The sequence below is a fragment of the Ricinus communis genome, chromosome 6, assembly GCF_019578655.1.
Source record: "Ricinus communis isolate WT05 ecotype wild-type chromosome 6, ASM1957865v1, whole genome shotgun sequence".
In the NCBI taxonomy this organism is placed as follows: Eukaryota; Viridiplantae; Streptophyta; class Magnoliopsida; order Malpighiales; family Euphorbiaceae; genus Ricinus; species Ricinus communis.
Window position 1 is genome coordinate 14,907,789 of NC_063261.1, and position 16,713 is coordinate 14,924,501.

General features: G+C 34.0%; 2 protein-coding genes across 6 annotated transcripts; one reads left to right on the top strand and one right to left on the bottom strand.

The window, feature by feature from the left end:
• LOC8288402 lies at positions 1-12,478 on the top strand. Of its 5 annotated transcripts, none has more exons than XR_001535925.3 (12): positions 1-376; positions 1,461-1,689; positions 2,373-2,520; positions 3,217-3,309; positions 4,374-4,531; positions 5,120-5,285; positions 6,655-6,791; positions 7,841-8,525; positions 8,889-9,001; positions 10,428-10,683; positions 11,403-12,023; positions 12,094-12,478. XR_001535925.3 is itself a non-coding variant. In XM_015725026.3 (11 exons), exons 1-11 carry the CDS (start codon positions 187-189, stop codon positions 11,670-11,672), a joined length of 2,445 nt encoding a protein of 814 aa, XP_015580512.1. In that variant the 5' UTR covers positions 1-186; the 3' UTR covers positions 11,673-12,478. The 5 variants fall into 5 exon arrangements, 3 of the variants coding, with proteins under 3 accessions (XP_015580512.1, XP_048231628.1, XP_015580513.1); XR_001535926.3 differs by having other exon boundaries at positions 12,132-12,478; XM_015725026.3 differs by having other exon boundaries at positions 11,403-12,478.
• Positions 12,479-12,640: 162 nt separating this feature from the next.
• LOC8288403 (pathogenesis-related thaumatin-like protein 3.5) lies at positions 12,641-16,578 on the bottom strand. Its single transcript, XM_002528556.4, has 3 exons — positions 14,450-16,578; positions 13,046-13,712; positions 12,641-12,948 (listed from the first exon to the last, which is right to left on the bottom strand). The coding sequence occupies exons 1-3, from the start codon at positions 14,553-14,555 to the stop codon at positions 12,807-12,809; spliced, it is 915 nt and encodes a 304-aa protein (XP_002528602.2). The 5' UTR covers positions 14,556-16,578; the 3' UTR covers positions 12,641-12,806.
• Positions 16,579-16,713: the final 135 nt, after the last annotated feature.

Consider the following 16,713-nt stretch of genomic DNA (forward strand, 5'->3'; position numbering starts at 1 on the left):
TCATTACTCAAAGAAAAGAAACACATGGCTAAACTCGCTTCCGCTTTCTCTTCTCTAACTTTTGTCTCTTTGCAACTCTTTACTTCCGTTACTTTCTTTCCTTCCTCCTCCTGCTTTCTCTGAATAATTCCAATTATTATCATGAACTCGAAGCTTGAATCTTGAATATCCCAAAAGATACACAAAATGCTATCAAAACTCCCTTCTACACACTCTAAAGCATCAATACCAACTATACCCAGTTCTTTAATTTTGTTCCAGAGGAACTTTTGCAATTTTGGGTACTCTGTATTCAATTCCACTGACCGCAGGTTGAGGTTTAAGCTTGTGGGTCAATCTCTTGGAGATGGATGGAAGCTTAGGGATATTGATACTAGTAAGATTTTTTTCTTTTAATTTCTTTTGGTAGAAAAGCTTGGTGCTTTTCTTGAATTTCATGTACTTCTCAAAGGATTAGTAAAAGTAAGTAGTAGAGATTTGTGGAATTTAGATGAATAAAGGGTTGAATGGACAAAAGAACAACAATTACTAAGGAGAGATGGACCAAAATCAATAATTACTAAGGAAAAAGGAAGGTTCTTGAGGTTATATATCAGAACCCAGAAGGGGATATTGTCCCCATGACAAATTTGACAGTAAAAAGTTGGTTTAGTTGTCTATTTAAGTATTGGTCAAGGTGACAATTGAGAGAACACTGAAAGGGGATCAATTCTTTGTGCAGACACTAGTTTCTTAAGTAATTCTAATTAGAACCTTTCGACCAAATTTTTTTTTTTAATTAGAACCGAAAAGATAGATATTTATTGATCTTGGGACTTCTATTCAGCACTGTGTTATGCTGTGTATGTATATATATGTGTATATGTAACTGAACTCTATTAAACTTTAGTCCCAAAGTTAGCGTAGCTGCAAGGGTTCTGTTTTTCTGATTATCCCTGTTCTTTTTATTGGTCAGTACTCATTTACAGATGGCTAATTGCTGTTTTCTAGATGTTTCACAGTCTAGAACAAGAACCTCATGATCACATAGAACTTTGAGTCTGTTTGAATGCTTCTAGAAAATTAGAGTATAGGTTTAAATGAAAATGGTGCATATCATTTAAGAACATGGAACGATCTAGAACATAGACATGTACTTGTTTATATTTCTATAAAGTGGATAATCCAGAACTAAATACTTTCACTGCGGTTGTGCATTAATGATTTCAGAAAATGGAGTTCACATGTAAATGAAATGAATTATCTTAATTTTAATAATGCTGAAGTGTCTAGAACAATGACCTTGATCCGGATGTGTTTATATTTACGTGAGTATGAAGTGATCTCCAAGTCTATAGATTTGCATGCATTATTACGTGTTTTAGTTCAAAAGATTCTGATGACTTCATGAAAAATGTAAAAGTATACAATTGTTTCTGTTGTGTCTTTGATCTATTTGACCATCAACTATCTCTTGATAGAGGCGGTTCAAGAAAGATTCAGTTTTTGGCTGTCTAAGACTCAAGATCTTTTAAATGATGTGACCATGCCACTGGTAAAATCTGGCAACACTGGGAAGCCAGATCCTGATAATGCATTTGATGCTCCAGAATTGGAGGAAATATTTATGGGAGAGCAGACAATTCATAGTAGGACACCAAATGGAGTTCTCTCATTAGCTGCTGTAGTATCTATTGAGCAGTTTAGCAGGTAAAATTGTCCATCTGTTTGGTTATTCTGGTCTGAAATTCTTTTATCATTCTATTTTATGTAATTACTTCATATGTGAAAACTGATATTCCCTTTGTGAGAATGACTTGTTATGTTGAATGAAACGTATCAATTATGCTGATAAAAAAACTACTGTAAGAAGTGGAAATAATCAATTATGCTGATAAAAAAATAGTGTAAGAAGCGGAAATAACTTTCAGAAAGCAAGATGATGTTTTGTTAGTCATGGACCTTTACCAGCAAAACGATTATGAAGATCGTTGTAGCTGTCCCTACTACTATGGGATTGAGGCTAAGTTTGAGTTTAAATTACAAATGACTAATTGGAGATAATTAATCTTCTTCAGTCTTGTACTATGTTAGTTCCTCTCTTAATCTTAGCCAAAGATCTGCATCCAAATTTTCCAAGTGGGCAAGTCACTTGGATGGTTTAGCTGGTGTTACGTAGTTGATACTGTTTTACTGTACTGTTGCTGTTAGCAAGTGAAAACTTAGTTCAGTTATTTTGGCTAATTGAAAACTATATAGGCCTCCTACTTGTTCTGATTACTATACTAGGATGGATGTGCCGTGAAAATGATTTTCATTAGGATGATACTTAATAGCATACCCATAGGACTGATGAAAGAATTTCATTTTGACCCCTGGAATAAGACTTGCAGGATGAATGGATTGACTGGCTATAAGATGCAGAAGATATTTAAAGCACTTGTTGCTGAACCTGTTTATAGTGATGCCCGTAATTTGGTGGAGTATTGCTGCTTTAGGTTCCTGTCAAGGGATAGCTCTGCTATCCATCCCTGCCTCAAGGTTTGTGGATTTTAATATCAGTTTTATTTCTATGCATGTAAGAGTAGATGTCCTTGAAGGAGTTAAGTCAAGCCAATGTAAAACTTTGATGCAATTTGCAGCCGTAGTGAATTCCTTTAATTTTTTTAAATCTTATACACAATATTTCACAGTAATCTCAATTATAGCCAAGCTTAGAAGGGAGAATGCTAAAATCATCAAATTGCTAATAAGGCATTGGTTTTATTCAAAACCATATTTTATATTCAAGTGTAAAAGCTGAAAGGAATTGATACTTATGTTTCATAATTTATTTGAAATATCCCGCTACATCTTTCTTCTCTACTCTTTCCTCCTATCCTGTATATGTACTAATGTATATTTTTATGAATATGATGTATGCTGCGCCATCAATTTGAGAGCTTTTGGTAGTTTTCCATCTAACTTGGCTATAATTGACTCTAATTTGGAAGGTTACGTATGTGGTTGGAAAAGTTTAAAGGATTGACCATAATGCCAAATTTGATTAAAGGTTTGGATTTTTTTGGTTAATAACGTGCACTTCAGGCTTCTAAATATATTGATTCGCTTCTTGTTTCTGAACTTTATTAGTTTAATTATCTGATACCTGAACTTTTTATTTGAATGTTTGTTGGTTTTTAAGCATGTCGAGTATTTATTTGTTTCATTCTACGAGACAAAATGGTATATTTACAGGAACCAGCATTCCAGCAACTAATTTTCATAACAATGCTTGCATGGGAGAATCCTTACCGCAAAGAAGATGGGACTGAAAAGGCTTCGCTTCAGGTTCACTTTTCAGATTTGTAATCTTTCTGGAAAAATACTTGTAGCATAGTGAATTAGAATTTCTAACTTTTATTATTGCATTGATGGTTTTGTTTCTTAATCTAATTAAACACCTTCAAATTGTTGAAAAGAAAATGCAAATTCATATATGGGTGCCTTTGGAATAATCAATTTGTGATGATTGAGGACAACTAAGATTATGGCATCAACTTCCTTTATATATAGAAAGTATAAATTAAATCCTGCTCTACTACTTCACTGGGATAGCACAAGTGTGGCATATTGCGTCTTAGATGGCTCAGCTGATGGGCTATACCTGACTATATTATGATGCTCCTACCAAGTAATTAACGAATTGAATTGTAGGAACATTTTATTTAATAGGAATTGAGAAGGGCAATGATGTAATTGAAATTCAGCATGATTGTATCATTAAAATTTTTGGATAAGGACAGGACAGGAGCCCACTTCGGCTTCAAGTTATGTGTTAATTTATTGAATCAAACTGCAGCTAAGTATGTAATCTACTGTGGATTGTTGTTGGATTAAATGTCATGACTGTATTTAGTGTTGAATATGTGTGAACTTCAATGAGCATTCTGAATTTCATGGGCCAGTGTTTAAACATCAAGCCACAACCTGCTATAGTCAAGGTTAAGTATGCTCTACCAGATAAATATTTCAGTCAAGTACTTGGTCAAAAGTGACTCCATGCCAATATGTGGAACTGCTTTAAACTAATGCAGGACACATTATTCCACCAAAATATGTGGGAATTTGTGGCTAATGTGGAGCCAACAATGGAGATGATAAAGCCAAAGAACAGCTTTTGCCAACTCAACTAAATTTAACAGCGTCTTAATTTCATCTAATGTGGGGGACCCTGAGAGAGATAGTGTGCAAGTAATGACCATTGTTTGAAACCTCTCTTCAGTGGTTTGGTCTGAAAACATCATGAGAAAAACAGATTACAGGATGGAAATTACTACTTGCTCAATTATGGTTATATTTGAGATGGTAGAAGATTGGTTCAAAAATAAATTTATTTCTTGTTGGCACTGAAGGGAAAGCTTGTACGAGAAGAGGCTTTTGTACGCATTGCTCCTGCTATTTCCGGTGTGGCTGATCGCCCCACAGCACATAACCTTTTCAGGGCTCTTGCTGGAGATGTAGAAGGAATCTCGTTGGGCTTGTGGTTAACTTATATTAACGAACTTCTCAAGTAAGATTCATGGTATCCTTTATATGATTTATATTATGTTTAATGGTCTTCTGATAGTTTTCACATGAAATCACATGATATGGATTTCCTTTGTGATCATGAGGTGAACTGATATGTACTACGTTAGACGATGGGTCATACGTTTATTTACTCAATTGTGAAAAAGAATTTGACTTTCTAGTGATAATTCTAATAAAAAGGGGAAGTTATAGACCAAACAATGAAGTAAGTCACTGGAGGAGATTGTTGAAGGTTATGAATTATATGTCATCTGTTGGAAAGCCACAAGTTGGGATTGTTTATACTTATGATTTGTATGTTGTTACTGTTTGTATTATATTTCAATTCTTTTCTTCCATCTGCTGGATGTGAAAAGACTGTTGGGATAATAGTTTCACAAATGCTCTCAACTCTCAACTCTCAACTCTCAACTCTCTCTCTCCTTTCTTCCTTCCTCTCACTTTTGTTCTGTTCTTGTCTTCTTGCTTTCCTCTCTCATTATCAATGACTGGTATCTTTGATGGATAATGAATTTTCTTCCAATCCATGTATTCTGGAGAGCTGAATTCCTACTGATTTTTAGTGTAGAGTGCATAAAGGACGTAGATCATACCAGGCTCGTGATCGTCCTAACCTTTCAAAGGAGCAAATTTTATGCATTGCTTCCAGCAGGAAGCGTCCTGTCCTAAAATGGGAGAAGAACATGGCATGGCCAGGAAAAGTCTTTTTAACTGATAGAGCACTTTATTTTGAGGTAGGTGTTCCTTCTGCTGTTCGTCATTTCATGTTGAGTCTGGTATTGCTATGTATATGAAATCCCTGATATAATTGCTGACAAACTACAAGCATTTTCAGAGGTTTACTGAAAAGTTTTGGTGGATAATATAATGATCTTCTGTTTTCCATTGATTCATCATAATCACATGATAATAATTTTTATTGATTAGTCAACTAATTAAGCAACAAATGGATACCAATTTAAAAGGTCTTTTCCTTTAAAAGTTTCAAAATTGTCTGATTGAGAGCATAGCTGTGATGCATTTTAGGTATAAAAGCATGCAGAAATGGTTAGGAGTGGAAACAACCTGATCTTAACTAAATTGCGTCAGTTCATTATGTGCTCTTCTTTTTGTACCGAATGATATTTACTTTTTCAAAATGTTGCATGTGTTATGTTCTTTTACTTAATTTTTCCTCCTATCACTAATTTGGGTTCATGTTTACTCTCTCCACTTGTGAAGTGGAACTTTGGTTGAATGGTGAAGCTTGGAACTGACTTTAAATTTAACATTTCTACAAATAAGTTTCTCCTTCTATGAGCTTTTTTTACGATGATTTCTTGGGTTTTTCTTCAGCCTGATCCTGAAATCTATATAGTTCTCAACAAGACATCCATAAACGTTTTTCTGAGCCATGCTACATAAATATTTTGTTATGTTGATCTGCCCAGACTTCGCATATATGAATGGAAATATAGCGGTTATTTGTTCTTTAGGCTCTTATTATTTATTTCATCTTATTACCTGTGAGAAAATGATACTGTGTTTCATTGTTGAAGCAGCTTATTAATGTAAATTACTAAACTTAAATGCTAAATTCAGAAGTTTTCTGGATGCTTTTTTGCTTGTGTTTATATTAGTAATGCAGTTATAAAAAGGTTAATTAAAATTTCAAGTGAATATGATATGGTTTGGTTTTATAATGTATTCTGTTTCCTTCATTATTTTATTTTCTGTCATTCCCATGTTTTGGTTATACACATGGTTGGAAACCTTTTATTCATAATTGCTTTTGACCTACTGATTCATGCGTGTCCTGTTTTATCATATACAGCATTTGAAATTTCGATATATCTGTCATTTCTGTTTTGGTTATAGCAGCATAATTCTTAAAATGATAAGCTCTTGTTCTCTTAATGTATTGTGAACCTGGTAAAGGCCACATAGGACCTGGCAAACAATCTTTTTACCTGATTGCAAATGCATTTTGGTATTCGTTTTTGCAAAATTCTTCGAGTGTCTGATAAAAAGGCTATAATGTGCTAGTGGAGAATTCTTTATCTTTGTTTGATTAGATTTATTTCATTGCTTATCATGTGTACTGTAATCATACCTGCCTTGCAGGCAGTTGGCTTGCTTGGGCAGAAGGAAGCTCGAAGGTTCGATCTTACTAGAAATGGATTACAGGTGGAGAAGACAAAAGTTGGACCCTTGGGCTCCGTAATTTTTGATTCTGCAGTATCCATTTCATCTGGTCCTGAGTGAGTGAACTTTCAAAACCCATCTCTTGAGGATTACCGAAGTTGTTTTCAGTGCCTGTACGAATGCATTGATAAATAGCCTCATTCATTTTGTATGTCCAAGGAAACTAGGATAAAGTAATACAGAAATGAAATATCATTATCGTTTCAGTATGTTAGAGGAGACAAACAACAGTCGAGCAAAGAACACATATTAGTGGTTAGTTTCCATTTGATTGAAGAGTTTCTTGAACTAAACTAGCCCGTACAAACTTTTGATTAAAGAATTTTTTGTACTAAACTAGCCTGTGCAGAATTTCAATCATTGGAGGGGAAGGGTTGAATTTATTTAGAAAAATTCAAATTGCCACATTTTTTGTGCTATATATGTCTGGCAGCTAGTCTTATAACTGTCTGATCTTTTGTTGGTCGATAGTTTCTAGCCTGAATCATGCTCATGCAGACTGTAAGATTTGTCAAAAATAAAATAGGAGTTCAAGTATGAAAAATTTAAATCTATTAATAATGGAAAAAAAGTTCTTCAGCTAGTGATCCTTAACATTGGGGCATTGTGGCTGTTTAAAGTGACCAAGTCAGTTTTTATTTGAATCTGCACTTTAGGAGGATCTACTGTTGTATAACTGATAATAAAATAAGCTAAAATTACCTTATTACATATTTGTGTGCCAAAATTAGGTCAATGCATTTCCTTTCTCCTTTTTTTTTTCCCACAAAGTATAGTAACACAAAATGCAGCCAGACCATGTTTTCAATATTTAGTTTAGTGGTTTATCTGTAATAAAGCTTGTCCACATTCTTAATCAAAAGCAGCGATATGAATGCCAAGTAGCCCAAATGCTTATGTTATTGTGCTCATCATGTTTATGCTAAGATGTCTAGTTGAAACTCTCATATATATCAAGATTGGTCTGACACATTTAGGCTTAGCACTTCTTATTGGTTACAATTTTTATTTTGGGTTGCTTACATACTATCTTTCTGCTCTCCATTTAGCTTCCCTCTAATATCTTTGGTACATTTGCATGTGCAATTATGAATTCCTTGTTTAGGTCAGAGACATGGGTGCTAGAATTTGTTGACTTGGGTTCTGACTCAAGAAGAGATGTCTGGCATGCATTCATTAATGAAGTTATTTCCTTGCACAAGTTTATGAGTGAGTTTGGACCTGAAGAAGGTGATCAGTCAAAATCTCAAGTCTATGGTGCCCAGAAAGGAAAGGAAAGGGCTATTACTAGTGCCATGAATAGTATTGCTAGACTTCAGGCCCTTCAATTTATGCGGAAGTTGCTAGATGATCCTACCAAACTTGTCCAATTCTCATATTTGCAAAAGGCACCATATGGTGACATTGTTTACCAAACTCTTGCTGTAAATTACTGGAGTGGACCATTAATTAAAAGATTTACCGAGGCAGAGTATCAACCAGCACAAGGAGCCAGACCTTCTGATGGGTTAGAAATTAGTAATCATGTGTTTGACATAGACGGGAGTGTGTATTTGCAGAAGTGGATGAAGTCTCCATCTTGGGCATCCAATGCTTCCACTAACTTCTGGAAGAACTCCTCAGTAAAGAAAGGGGTTGTATTAAGTAAAAATCTTGTTGTGGCTGACGTGACTCTTGTAGAGAGGGCAACAATGACATGCAAAGAAAAATGTCAGGTGGTTGAGAAGACTCAAGCAACAATTGATGCCGCAATGTTAAAAGGGATACCAAGTAATATTGATCTTTTCAAGGTTTGCCTCTTTATCTCTTTTCCCTTGTCTCTTTTTCTTCTGAGCAGTTTTCGCTAAATATGATCTGCATGTGTCGCTTGGTCAAGAAACATTTTGAGAATCCATGATCTTGTACTTCCCTGAACTTCTCTTTCAAGATTGGCTGGCATTCAAATGAAGTGCAAAGACTAAAATAGCATTTATGTGAATTTACATTGTGTATTAAATTTTTTAAATATTATTGAAGCTCAATAATTTGTTGCATTCCTTAAATTTCTTATTGGTAACTATAATCAGTTTTTTAGATGTGTGGAAAGTGTTTATTGTTGTTTTCAGTTTTTAACTGGTAGCTACACAATGAATTTGCTTTTTCCCTTGATGCAGGAATTGATGCTTCCACTGACTATTATTACTAGGAATTTCGAGAAACTGAGACGCTGGGAGGAGCCACATCTGACTGTCTCATTTCTTGCATTTGCATATTCAATTATTTTCAGGTAGACTCTCCAATGACACAGCTTTCATTGAATTTTTACTGATGTTATTTATTCAGTTAATAAGTAATGATACAATGTTCTTACTCAAGGGGTCTTCAAACTTAGTTCGAGGTTTCATTATTGTGGTTCTATTATGACTCGGATTAATTTAACACTTGCACATTTTCCAGCCACTTGTAAAACTAGTTTTATAGGTTTTTAATTAAAGGTTAGCTACATAAGAATTCATGATCTGTGCACCTTTTTTCAATTATATCACAAACTTCTAATTTTAGCTAATTAATATTCAATTCATAATAATTTTATCATATGTTCAGATGGAGATACATTTGCCTACTAGTGAGATAATGTGGCTTTTATCTCTAAATTAAATTAAAATTGAGGAAAAGTTAACAAATATTCATATGAGCATTTAAACAAACACATGCCCTTACTTTCGAACATTCATCCCTATCACATTCGTGTGAGTGAGCATACATGTGTAGAAAAAACTGCAAGCCAACACAAGCAAACAAATTGCAAAACCACTGAACTCCTCACCCAAACACAATCCCTTACTTTTCAAGAAAACCATAACATTGCAGAGGCATTAAACCTATACATAACCAAGAAGAAAATAACCTTGGTCATCAGTAACTTGGAAGGCACTATAGTGATTTCATCTGGCCTTTACATCACTTGTCTCCGAAAACTACTCTAGTGCCTTTTTTAAATGCTTGCTTTTGAATACCTAAAAACCTTCGCAGTCCTAGAAGCCACATCTTTGTCTGGCTTATCATCCACAGGTTCCCTCCTAGCAAGCTCTAATTCTCTAGCTCTCACATAAGCCAAAAGCAAATGATACAAACATCCAGTCTTATCTCATAAAAAACTCTCCAGGCTATTGCTGGACTATCCTACACTGAATACAACTGAATTGATGAATTTTGGACAAATGAATGAGAACAAAACCAACCCTTTAAACACCAAATCGTGTTTGTCATCAGCACCAAAATTAAAGGAAAGCCATGAACTTTATGCACTCTAGACCACAATTTTCATCAAGAAATTAAAAGTAATTCATATGGGTCAACACAATTATGCCTCATTTGATTAAATAAATGGACAAAGTAAGAAGCATATGAGCTTTTAGCAAAGCTATGTATTATGGTATTATAAAGAAAGCGATTGGTTGGCGCAATTGATCAACCAGGCGGTGAGCATTAGCTAAATCACCAAAAGGAAGACATCAGCAAAGTGGAGCAACTTTGACATTGAATCGTGTGATATCCTGGTTGCGCTATGACATAGTAGTGGCTGGGCATGAGAGGCATGGAAGAATGACATGATCACGGCGACTGCCAGGCTCCTTTTCTTTAAAGAACAATTTATTCATATTCCTTATACTACTAGAATCTGAGCTATAACATTGTTTTTTTTTTTCCAGGAATTTGTTGCCTTATGTATTCCCGATGGTGTTGATGGTTTTGGCAGCTGGAATGCTAACACTAAAGGGGCTTAAAGAGCAAGGTCGCTTGGGTAGATCTTTCGGAAAAGTGACCATCCGTGATCAACCACCTTCAAACACCATTCAAAAGATTATAGCAGTAAAAGATGCCATGCGTGATGTGGAAGACTATCTCCAGAATCTCAACGTTGCCCTTTTAAAAATACGTACAATTGTTTTCTCTGGCCATCCTCAGGTATGTTCTTGTACTCTTGAAAAGAAATTGTTGAAATCTGTAAATTATAAGACTTCTATTGGGATTTCTCTTCTTTTGTTGAACACTGAAAACTATCAATCTTTCTGTCCATAAACTGTTGATGCGAGAGGAAGGCAGTTTGAATCCTTGGCCCAGTTTTAGCCTCAGCTTATATTCTAGCAGAGATTGAATCTCTGGAGCAGAACACTGACAATGAAATGATTTGGAAGGCAGTGTGGCAAGGGTTGGATTCTAGCTAGTTAGAAAGCCAGCTCAATTTCTTAGAGTAGATAGGTACTAGTGGGAACCTTTATCTGTTCTGTTATTTCAATTGATTGTGTAGAAAAGGGCCCCCTGTTCAGATGATTGAATCCTTTCTGTTACTTCAAATGTTCCTTTTCACTTCCAATTTTGAATAGTCACTTTTTTTCTTGACTTCTTTTATTTTGCTTGAAATCCAGTAGACCATCGTAGATTGGTAGAATTGAAGGCATCTGAACTTATAATGGTTTTGACAGATATTCTAGGAGCTTGGCTTCTGAAATCCAGGAAATATTAGATGAGGGCATTCCATTAGGTTGATCCACTATGTTGATAATCAGTTAGTTTGAGAGCTTCAAATTCTGTTGCAGTGCCTCTTGAGAATTTGAATTAGGTTGTTTTTCAATATTTGCTTTTCTAGTATGACTGTATGTCTAAAGATTTGTTTTATCTATCAGATTACAACTGAGGTTGCCTTGATGTTGTTCGCTTCTGCTACCATTCTTCTCATTATCCCTTTCAAGTATGTTGCTGCTTTTCTACTCTTTGATTTCTTCACTCGGGAGCTCGAGTTCCGGAGGGAAATGGTTAAGAAGTTCATGACCTTATTGAAGGAGCGTTGGGACACTCTGCCTGCAGCCCCTGTAGTTGTTTTACCTTTTGAAAATGATGAGTTAAAATCAAAAGAAAAAGTTGACAAGAAAGAATCAGAGAAAAAGTTAGGGTAGAGGCAAGCCTTTGCAACTCACACGAGCCTTTGCAACTCACACGAACCCTTATAAAGGAAAAGCAACCTCTACTTTTCTTGGTCATTATTTTTTGTATATGAGCAGAAACGCTTGAAGGGTAACGATTATTCTTGTTAGCTCCCAGCATCTTTTTGTGGGAGTGAGGGGGCAGGTAAGGGACGAGAAGATTCCTAAAATGATGTAAATATACTATAATTGTTTTCAGAATTTCATTTGAAGACAGTATATTTATTCTGAACACAAGATGGCATGGTATCTATCAATTATTCCCAAATGCTCTGAATTTCAACTGATCATTACCAATCACAAGTTTTGTGATCAAGAACCAAGGTAAACCTATAACAATATATTTTCTTTCTGCTGATTTCATCTTGGTTAATCTTGTGTTGAAGTTTTGCAGTTTGGTGCTCTACATTTAATTTTCCTTCTTGCCATTAGTAAGTTTCTGCTACCAAGTCCACCTAACTCGATAGCTTCAAGTAAAGCATATGCTGACATGGAAGGATATAGATAATGTTCCTGGAGGTTGTTCAGAAGTTATTCCATAAAAATTCCATTACATTTGACTGAAAGGTTTTCCATTCAAGAGTGTTGAAGAATGCAACTGTAAATGATGATATGATGTGGAGGGCGAATATGGCTTCTGATCTTTTCTTCTTCTTTTTTCTGTTATAATTTGATTGAATGTGAGCTTTTCTCTCTGAAAATGTTTGTCCTCAGGTTGACTCAAATTTTGTGTTTATTTTTCTTATTCTTTCTCAACATAATCAGTTATATTATGGTCATGGTAATTTCTCAAAATTCTTCTCTTTGATTTTTCTTTTTCTTTTAGCATAGGTAGTTACTATGAATAATAGACCACATCTATCCATAAGAACATTTGTACACCTTTTGGAGATTTTCCTTTTTTTTTTTTAGAAAAAAGAAAAGAATAAACAAAGGAAAAATGAGAAAATCAAAGAAAAATTTGTTCTGATGAACTTGTTCGCATTTGAAAAAATCAATCAAAAAAGAAAAAAAAAAAACGAAAGAAATAAAAAGAAAACAACATACAGGAAAAACCCAATTTCAGTTGAAGATTGAGAAACACACTATACAGAATTGCAGGGACTGCTAAATCTTGGTTTGCAAAATAAATGCCAAAGGCAATGTCACCATCAGAATCCACCAGCCATGGGGCAGAAGTGCTTTTGAGTCATTTGCTGATGTATTGCACTGAACCTCATTGTCATGGTAAGAACAGAAAGTCTGATTCCTAAAATCCGTCCACAAAATAAACAATCAGTAAATAAATAAATATATACTTCCATTATTACTATTAAGCTACTAAAGGACAACTGATAAAAGCTTACCTTGATGCACAAAAGGCAACAACATAATCTGATGCAGAGCACGTTATGATGCTTGTAGCATCCCTGTCAAATGCATAGCTAGACGATGCAGGGCAGACTTGCTTAAAAATCCTTGAATAGTTTGAGGGTGCACATGCCTCAGGATCACTATATGCTCCTCTACAACAGTACGCATCAGTGTTGAACACGTCGCACGCGCTCCGGCAAGCAATGACCTTCCCATCGGACCTGACGGAGAGCTCGGGCGGACAATTCTGCCTTAAATCTCCATCACAACCAGCAATGCTACAATTTCCTTTACTGTTAAGAGGTGAAATCACTACAGGCAAATTAAACCCGTTCACAAGGCTAATATCGAAAAAGTCATTATCTCCAAGGGTGAATTCAGCAATTGTGTTAGGTGGGCTACTTGGTCCTGAACAATTCAGATAGGCGCCACAACTGCCTGTTTGACATGTACCAGTGCCATTTTTATCAAAATTACAACCAGTTCTAGCCCATATACGACCACTCCAGCCGATTGGTGCATAATGAAGATTGGTTTGGCCAGGCTTCAGGGGAAAACCTTTCCCATCACTGTCATTACCTTTTGTTATTATTCCAGGCCAAATTGTCTCTTTGCAGTTATTAAGCAATGTGAAAGTTTTTGTACTTGAAGCATTTTGCCCTGTCAAGACGCAAAAGTAGCTTGTCAAGATGCTGACAACTCAGGAGATGTCTTGGCAAGTAAAGAATATACCAACTCCAGTATCTATTGGACTTGCGAAACGGTCCAGTATGATCAAATGTCAATAAAAAAATAGTGGGTGCCTAAATTAGTCATTATTTAACTATCAAATTTAATTACATTATGATGCTAAAAATTATATTTCATAACTCGAGTATGGTGCTAAAATTTATATTTCATAACGGTCCACTGATTCATTCTATTTTATATTTTTAAAGTAGTAGAATGTAGTTAAAACATGATTATTGGTATAACTCATTAACAGAATAAAAGTAATTAAAGCAATAAAAGCCTCACATAAAAATAATTACTTAATTAGTCATTATTTGACTATCAAATTTAATTACATAACTATCAAACTTATATATATATATATATATATATATATATATGTCAATAGAAAATAGTGGGTGCCTAAATGTTACTAGGACTATAACTTAGATTTTTTGTAAATAGTGTATTAATAAATATTAACAAATATATTTTAATTAATAAGTATATTTTAATATAAAAAATAAAAATAAATATTAAATATTAAAAAATATACATAAAGAAATTTATTTTTAACAATGATCGTTGGTGTTAACGAAGCAATAGAAGGTTATAAAAGAAAAGAAAAGAAAAAATGTTGAGCTCCACTCCATGACAACAGTTAAGCAAAGATTAGATAATGTTACCTGATGTAATAGTAAAGAAGATGAAGAAGAGAGCAAGCAGAAGCAAACTGGGATTTTGAGCCATGTGCCCTCTGCAGCTTAGTGTATACATGAAGTGAAAAGCCATTAGAAGTGAGTGAAGATTTTATATGAGTGCATGGGATAAAGGGAAAGGAAGAAGAATACGTGTAGAAGGGAGTGAATCTACAAACAGAGACAGCCCAAAAACAAAAGGCTTCCTTGCTTAATTGCATGTCCAACCAATGGATACCTTCCTCCCAACAAATTATTCTAATTTCTTAATTAAATTGCTAAACCCTTTTTTCTTTTTGGCCAATTCTTTTGATCCTTAGTTGGCTATTATCCTTTAGTTGTCAATATGTATACTGATTTTGTGACAAAAGTAAGTCTCTTAATCATGATTTGATTTTGTTAGTGTCTTAAAGTTCAAGTTAGATTGGGGTTTACATCCTGCTACAAGATCCCATCTTAATTAACATCAAAGCTGACCATTTCTTTTGCAGCCATAAGCTTAAGCTTAATCTGACAGTAGGTATATATTTTAACTTGAAATAATGTTTTAACTAAGTATGTTTTGCATTTCTAACTTTCACAGAATTTCTGTTTTCCTGCTGCATAGATGGCAAATGCAGTAAATGTATAAAAATAAAAAGGATTGAAGAAACAGATTTTTTGGGTATTTAATTTTACTATATTATGTTGACCTAATTAAGTTTTAGTCTTTTGAGGGATTTTATAGTATAAAGAAACCAAATAGAGTCAAGTATATGAAACATATACATAATTAATGTGTAGCAAGAACATGATTCTAATTGTCTTCTTGTAGTTTGAAAATATTTAATCAATAACATGGTAGTTTCCATCATGAAAGATATTATAATGGTCGCTCAAGAGTCAGGAGGCATCTCCTTTTTTGTTATGTTTAAGGATTGCCAGTGGCAGAATGTCTAGCAAAACTTGCCAAGGTAATTGCTCTCTTGTGTGGTTAGCCATCTTTTATGCCTACTTTATTACCTATCTTGATAGGTTCAATGCCAACATAAAAAAAAATAAAAAATAAAAAAATTTGGCTATCATATTGCTTCAGTGACCAATTGACCGGTTTATAATTTTATTTAATTTAAGATTTTTTTAAAGATTGTTAGAATCGGTTACAAATATAAACGAAATACCAGTTGGTCCTACAGTCCGATAAATAAACAATATTTATTTAAATTTTTCTGTGAAATTTAGTTGTTTCCTCCTAAAAAATTTATACACTTCAATATCTGAAACTAGATATCAGTTATATATTGTAATAAGATTTTTATTATAAAAAGAATCCAAACTCTAAACCTCCAAGTGATCAAAGACTAAACATTCTTAAGCCAGTTAATAATATTATGATAAAGATTATGCAAATATAACTTTTTTTAAAAAGTGTTCATATATGTTTCAAGTCTAACTACATATTTCTTAATTATTACTTGATTATTCTTTTATTCTTTTAATCTCCGTCGTATTGTTCCTTTTTCATTGTTACACTAGAGTGACTCTTAAAACAATTAGTACTAGAACACCTTCTAGCTCGGACTTCAGTGAAAAAGACTTCAAAAGAAAGCTTCAGACATTCCAAACCTTTTATTTTCTGGAAGAGGACACAATGTTTTGATTTGACTTTGGTTATAGAGCTTGGATATTGATTGAATCTAGGAGATGGGAGCTTTACTTGTACTATATTTACTTGGTGATTCTCCCCATCATCAATTATGATTTACCACTTTATTCTCATCATCCAGTAATCTTTGATTGTTGCTATTCTGCTGCAACTCCAGTCATTAAAGCAAGGAAATGATTTATTTCTAAACCCATCAGCATGATGATGAACTTATATAACTGAAAATATTATTAGTTTGTTGCTATATTAAAAAGGAAGGAGGGGGAGAGAATGCCTGTGATTCATTTTAGGATAAATATATAAATGTAAAATAATTGTTTACCTTGTATAATTACTAAATTAAAATTGAAAATATGGTTCTTATACTAAATTTCATACAAAAAAAAGAAAAAAAAAAGAAAAAGAGTTGGATATTCGAAACCTAGTATTTATGAATATTAATTATGAAAATCATACACCTTTAAAGCTCAAAAGCTTTAACTTGGGACTTGAAGATAAAATCCTTACTCGTGTGCATATTCCGGAATACAAGACATCCCTCCAAAAAAATTCATTTCTATTTTAATTTATTTTTTTTATGAGTTAATTGATTTCAAAATTAATCTTA

Excerpts from the sequence above, each read along its gene's own strand:
- LOC8288402 (XM_015725026.3), top strand. The coding sequence starts at position 187 with ATGCTATCAAAACTCCCTTCTACACACTCTAAAGCATCAATACCAACT. Across the intron at positions 377-1,460 it reads GCTTAGGGATATTGATACTA|AGGCGGTTCAAGAAAGATTC; the intron begins GTAAGATTTTTT and ends ATCTCTTGATAG. Across the intron at positions 2,521-3,216 it reads CTATCCATCCCTGCCTCAAG|GAACCAGCATTCCAGCAACT; the intron begins GTTTGTGGATTT and ends GTATATTTACAG.
- LOC8288403 (XM_002528556.4), bottom strand. The coding sequence starts at position 14,555 with ATGGCTTTTCACTTCATGTATACACTAAGCTGCAGAGGGCACATGGCT. Across the intron at positions 13,713-14,449 it reads CTTCTTTACTATTACATCAG|GGCAAAATGCTTCAAGTACA; the intron begins GTAACATTATCT and ends GCGTCTTGACAG. Across the intron at positions 12,949-13,045 it reads GTTGCCTTTTGTGCATCAAG|GAATCAGACTTTCTGTTCTT; the intron begins GTAAGCTTTTAT and ends GACGGATTTTAG.